Source organism: Clarias gariepinus, chromosome 11 (genome assembly GCF_024256425.1).
Source record: "Clarias gariepinus isolate MV-2021 ecotype Netherlands chromosome 11, CGAR_prim_01v2, whole genome shotgun sequence".
Classification (NCBI taxonomy): Eukaryota; Metazoa; Chordata; class Actinopteri; order Siluriformes; family Clariidae; genus Clarias; species Clarias gariepinus.
The window spans coordinates 12173474-12180000 of record NC_071110.1 but is presented as its reverse complement, the minus strand read 5'-3'; the positions used below and the strand labels follow the sequence as shown (position 1 = coordinate 12180000).

General features: G+C 39.0%; 1 protein-coding gene across 5 annotated transcripts in view; it reads right to left on the bottom strand.

The window, feature by feature from the left end:
• The window catches only part of myo1cb (myosin Ic, paralog b), a 53337-nt gene that overhangs the window by 18260 nt on the left and 28550 nt on the right, over window positions 1-6527 (bottom strand). For all 5 annotated transcript variants that reach the window (XM_053507004.1, XM_053507007.1, XM_053507005.1 and 2 more), the window contains exons 2-6: window positions 5308-5463; window positions 5087-5202; window positions 2576-2774; window positions 829-909; window positions 370-549 (exon numbers count right to left, since the gene is read on the bottom strand). In XM_053507004.1, the coding sequence (XP_053362979.1) occupies window positions 370-549; window positions 829-909; window positions 2576-2774; window positions 5087-5202; window positions 5308-5463 (732 nt within the window). The remainder of the gene's footprint in view (window positions 1-369; window positions 550-828; window positions 910-2575; window positions 2775-5086; window positions 5203-5307; window positions 5464-6527) is intronic.

The following is a 6527-nucleotide window of genomic DNA, read 5'->3' as shown; positions in this document are numbered from 1 at the left end:
TGAACAGGGTGTATTAGGGGGTCTGGAGCCCAACCCAGGGGACTCGGGGGGGCTAATTAGGGTACACCCTTGACGGGTGTATCAACAATCACAGGGCACAACCACATGCCATGAGCACTTCGGGAAAACTGCATGTCTTTGAACCATAGTACGACCATAGAGTAGGTGTGTGTTCGTGTGTCTATTTCTCCTCAACTCACTGTAGGCAAAAAGACTCCACACACTCAGCAGAACCGAGGAAGTGAAGGGAGGGAGAATGACTGTTAACTTCCTGTATTAAACACCAGGGGAGTAGAGAAATATGAGGACTCCCGAGTGTGTGTGTGTGTGCGTGCGTAAGTGCTGATGCACACTCTCAAATGTCCTGACCTTGACGAGGTACTGGTACTGCTGCGCGTTCCTCTCCAGGCCGAGTCTCCTGAGCAGATCCTCCTCGCCGCCCTCGAGGAGCTGATAGAAGATGTGGAAGTTCCGTTCTCCGTGGCTCTGGTACACGACACGAGATTTCTCCAGCAGGTAGTTAAGGATGTGACCCCCAACGGGAGCACCCTGCCAACGGGGAAAGCCAATGGGAATAACGGTGGGACGCTGACATTGACATGCACGTATACACAGCACAAACACACATGTACAAGGGCATACACAAGGGCATACAGGTGCACAACCCCACCCAAGCGGTGTAGAAGGAAAGTAATACAGATGCACAAAGGTATGAATGTTAATGCCAGTGATACAATGGTGTTCAAGCGTTATTCAACCTGGGTAACAAATAGCAGCAGAGCCACAACCCCGATTACAAATGAACACACCCTCGGTGACAAATATTACCTTGAAGTCAAACTGGATGTCCATGTATTTCCCGAAGCGGCTTGAATTGTCATTGCGCAAAGTTTTAGCATTTCCAAAGGCCTGAAAAAGAGACAGTAACAAACTATGAGCACATTATTAACACAAAAATGCCAGTTTTAACATCCTCCACTACATAAAGAGAATGATGTATATATAATCTATGGCTAATATATTTTTTTTATTATTGTTATTTAACAACAAATATACTGGATGTTCAAGTCAAACCGGGATTTTTAATTGTGCAGAATAAAAGAACACCGTTCACAGACAGTTTAAAAAAATATTTTCTCTATATAAATGTTTGACTAGTGCTTGATACAGTACCATCAAGGTAGAACGTTTTCTCTGTACATTGGAACCATGTTTAAGTGTCTGCTTCATGTCTGAAACACTGGCCTCCCAGGAACGCCTTTAATGGCTTTCACCAGGATTTAATGTGCAAGTGGTGGAGACACCTTTGACAATTAAAAAGTTTGCATTTTTTTAATGCTTTACTGAAGCTAAGAGTTTCATTACCATGCTGTGTTTGAAGTATTCTACAAATGTCAAGTGGTTTTACACCATCATTCCCGAGAAACTTCATAAGTCCCCGTTTGACTTGAACACCCCAAATATCATTAATATGCCGAATGTTTTTGTAGGCAAGAGTTTATTTAATATTTATTGAAGGGGTCCTCGGTGTCAGCGTTTAAAGAGTTTTTTAGGACAGATTATACTCAAAATTCAACAGATGGCGCTGTACATTTTTTAACACACACATGAGTGTGCGATTAAATCCCATGCAAAAGTCTCAGGCACAGCTAGTAATAAAATTCAACTTAAATGCAAGATAATTAACGCGACCGAAAGAACTGTGCTTGCTTTTTTTTGTTGGGGTGATAATTAACGCGACCGAAAGAACTGTGCTTGCTTTTTTCCCCAGCTGTTTTTACCAGATACGGTCAGTGTTAAAAAAAAAAAATAATAAAATGAAAAAAAAAAATTATATATATATATATATATATATATATATATATATATATATATATATATATATATATATATATATATATATATATATAATAAAAAATATATAAATTATAAATACAAAATAAAATATTTACACATTGTCTGAGGGAAATATATTTCTATTTTTTATAGCAGAAGTGTTAAAATATGATGCAAGTATTCTTTAGCCAGAATTCAGCCAAAGCTGTAACTAATGTTCTATTAAAACACCTGCAGGCTTACAGTAGATCAAAGAGTACTCACAACCTTTAATACACATCTGCAAAGCATTATGAATACATAAGAGTAACCGCACTGCTTTTGTTAAACACTTCTCGCATCCTTTAAGCTACTTTTAAAAACGCAAGCTCATTACACAGTACTTACGCAAAAAACTAAAAAAAATATTTCCCTATCTGTGACCCATGATTCGTATCAGACCTTATATATTACAATACTCTTCAAACAAAAAAAAATAATAAACGGTTTACACAATTAGGATCGCTGTTTATTATCATAATAATAAATTACCATTAAGGTAAACAAATAAAATAAAGTTAGAGATGAAAGAAGTTTACAGGGTTATTTCTTATTTTTTAAAAATGAAATTAAATAATGTATGTTCCTAGGTCAATTTAATAGCCTAAAACCTTTTAAACAATGTACGGTCTTGTTTAAATTATTTTGAAGTTTTACAAGGCCATACACATACCACTCTCGGCAGGATGTGGGTTCTTACCTCCAGGACAGGGTTGGACTGCAGGAGGCGGTCTTTCACAGCCTGCACTTGTTCACTGGCAGGACAGGTGATGGCGTAGTACTGCAGAACTTTCTTAGAGGCTTCTGTCTTCCCAGCACCACTCTCTCCTGAGATCAGGATACACTGGTCCCGTCTTTCCGTTCTCATAGAGCGATAGGCGTTATCGGACACGGCATATCTACACCAAGAAGACACAGCATGATAGTTTAATGATTTTCTGTGGGTTATAATGGCGTGTAAACTCCACGTAAACTCCACACACACAGACCCAATGTGAGAATTAAACCCTGATCCTGGAGGTGCAAGGCGACAGTGTTAACCACTACACCACCGTGCCACCAGAATAGTGAAAGGAGTCTTCCTGTAACGCCGGTGACAACTGCGAAAAACTTTTACTTCCAGTGTAAATTGATAAAAAGTAGAATAATTCCTTAAAGATAAAAAAGTGTTAGTGTTGGCAAAATATCATGGTGGAAGAGGAAAAGAGGAATAAAACTCTTTAGAATGTGCTGTTATTGTTAAAAATAAATAAATCTTTAAACGTAATGATATGTTACACCACCTTGCTGTTGATTATTTTTAATAACAGTGAATTTGCATGTCATCTTTATTTCACCACTGTGAACAACAACAGGACGAATGTAATGACTGTTACAGTCCAATTTTGTCCCTAATTTTCCAAGTTATAGCCAATCCCCACCGAACAGGTAGCTCACCTCTATCATATGACCGATTCCAACCAGGGACAGTGACCTCTCATGCAACATTAGGAGTGACGTAAGACACTTAGCGAAAGCACTATCTGCCCTGTCGATCTGTGAGCATGCATGAGCTCACGAAGCCACTAGAGGGAGAGAAATGTGTGCCACCACTACCTCCCTCCCTCCCCCGGAAGCCCGGGCGATTTTGCTCTCTGTGACGGACGGCTGTGGCGTTATCCAGATTCGAGGTTAAGCTCGACGCTTTTCTGGAAAAAATGCAAGTCTTTTGCAGAATAAAAAGACCAAGACCAAGTCTTTTGGCCACTCAGGAGGAACGGGAAATGTTTTTGAAAATGTGTGTCATCAGTTGTTTCATAAGGACAAGAATGACTCTAATCAATCTTTTTTTGTTGTTGTTTATCCCGTCTTGCACCACCACTGAGACAAGCACTTTCAGTGCTTACATGACCCCGCGATGAGGGTGTAAGGAGAGTTCCGTTACAGCACCGAACAGGAATCTCGCTCATACATCATACCTGCCCTCTTACTTGCTCTCTGCTCACTCCCTCGAAAACAGAGGACTCAACAGGAATGTGTAACGTCTTAGCAACTGCCATACATACTGACTGGTCGGTCAGAGGCAACTTATGGAAAATGTTGAAAGGAATGGATTTGGGCTGCACAATATATCATCTGGTTACTTCTGCTACAGTATTGACGTTTGCAAATAGTGAGAGTGCGATATGAAAATAAACACGTGTTTTTTTATTGTGTTCTGTGAGCTCTTGGATGCCAAAGGACAGAGATCTAAAATGAGCCGAAAAGAACTTTTTACTACTTCATTTACTCAATGTATACAACTGTTATACTGTTTGTTTGTAGTAGGGTTTATTATGCCATATCAGCTTCACAGGCTATTTCAACTAATGTTTATGAACCAATATAATATGTTATAGATATAATGTAAGGGATTTAAATAATAGTGGGGGAAGGAAAAAAAACAAAAATATATAATAATAATGATAATAATAATAATAATAATAATAATACAAAAATAAATAAATAAATAAATATCACATTATAACATGGCTTTGGCCAGAAGAACAAGACTTTACACAAGGTTCTTTAGGTGCACTTTTGCTAAAAATTGTAAACGTTTGGAGCTTCCTCGCCCTTCAATAAATAGGTGCATGGGTTAAACTTGTATGGCCGATACGGCACCTTGTATATACTGTATGACTGTTTGGATCTGAAGGGGTGAAAGCAACTTTGTCCCACCACTGGGCTTAGTTCAAATAATTTGTTTTTGTAGTATTTTTCCTATTCCATATTGCCATTTATTTAATATATACTGATTTAATTAATGGCTTGAGGTTAGAGGATGGGATGTGACATTCTCTAAATGTTTCTGTACTATTGTACTGTATTTAATTTATCTAATACATTTGTTTATGTAAAATATCAGAATTGTGACAAGAAAATAACAAAAATGTTAAGTTTTCACCCAGCTGGATGAGTGCTGTACTTGACAGAACAATTTTTGTTTGCAATTACAGCTTCTGGGATTTGTCTCTCCATCAACTTTGCACATCTGGATCTTGAAATGTTTGCTCATTCTTCTTGGCAAAATGACTCCTGCTCCGTCGGATTGAGGGCTTTATGGTTTGGGGATATTTTGTGTTGATTCATAACACATAATCCCAATTAAGTCCATTTCATTTCCAGGTTCTAATACTCCGGAAGTTAAGGAGTGGATACTAATAAAAATGCTTCGGAGGGTGATACTCACATGTGTGGAGAGACTTCATAGAAGTTAACGCCCCTGTACCGCTCCATATGCTGCTTGGTGTAGATCTCCAGATCTTTATAGGGATTCACTGACACCAACACTGAACCAATGTATGTCTGTTTAAAAAACGAGAAAAACAAGAATGAGAATGCAAGTCTTTTGCAGAATAAAAGTGTTGGAATGAGACAAAAAAAAAAAAAAAAAAAAAAAGATATTCTTACATAGATGAGGTTCTCCTTGAAGCGCTTGCGCAGGTTGTCAATAAAGGCCACCTCGCTTGTGTGGTTCTCCAGCAGGACAAAGTCCTGCACTCCCACCCGATCCCTGGCTGTCAGGGCGCTCTCCATCATTGCACGCACACCGTCACTGCCCACCGCCTGGCAGAGAGAAACAGAGAGACAGAGAAACAGATGAGCACACGCTTATTAAAGGAAAATATACAGTACTTTGCATCACCACTAGAGCTCAGGGCTGCGGGGAAAAAAACCTTTAAATGTAAAACCGATAATCGAACCTTATGTGCATAAGCTGTGTGTCTGATTAAGATTCACAATCTGCTTTACAGTTATTCTCCCTTTTCAATGAAACACTTATAACTGCTTCACTAATCCTGGCAATGGGCATGGCCAATGTAGAGCCTGTACTGGGAACACTGGCACACAAAAGGGAACGCACACTTCATCACAAAACATGACGTCATACAGTAGCATGTGGGAACATTTCACTCTTAATTTGAGCAAAACAGCTTCGAGAATCAGTGGGACAGACTTGGTGCTGGTAGGGGCGTAGCTAAGTGTGGCTTTGTGAAGGATGTGAGAGTCAGGTATGTGGGAAAGGATTCACATCTGGTTAGAATGTGGATAATTATGATGTGTTGGTGTGAGTCAGGTTTTTATTTTCAATTCATCTGAACAAACCTTTTTTCATTGAAATTCACACAAACACACACACACACATCCTCACCTGATTGCATTTACATTTACACATTCAGCAGACGCTTTTATCCAGAGCGATTTACAAACAAGTGCTTTGAAGTTTCTGTCACTGGATATATAGTTACACTGGGTTACTAACCAAATCTTATCAGCAATCATATCATATTGCTGGCTTTTGAGCTCTGCACACGTGTTCTCTCTCTCTCTCTCTCTCCCTCATACACACACACCCCCTGCCATGTGACCACACCCCTTCATCACAGACCTAATCGCAGTGTTTGAAACATTGCAACTTAACTTCCATCTGCCATCTTTAAGCTTTAATTGATAGTTATTATATATCGCTGATACTTTGCTTTTTCCTTTGGCACAAATAAGAGCTACTGAGGAATTGCTGTAAAAAGTTTTGTAATCCGATTCATTGTTTAAATAATTGATAGATTAGTCGATTATCAAAATAGCTGTTAGTTGCAGCCCTATCCGCATGTATGCAAATATGAGATGGA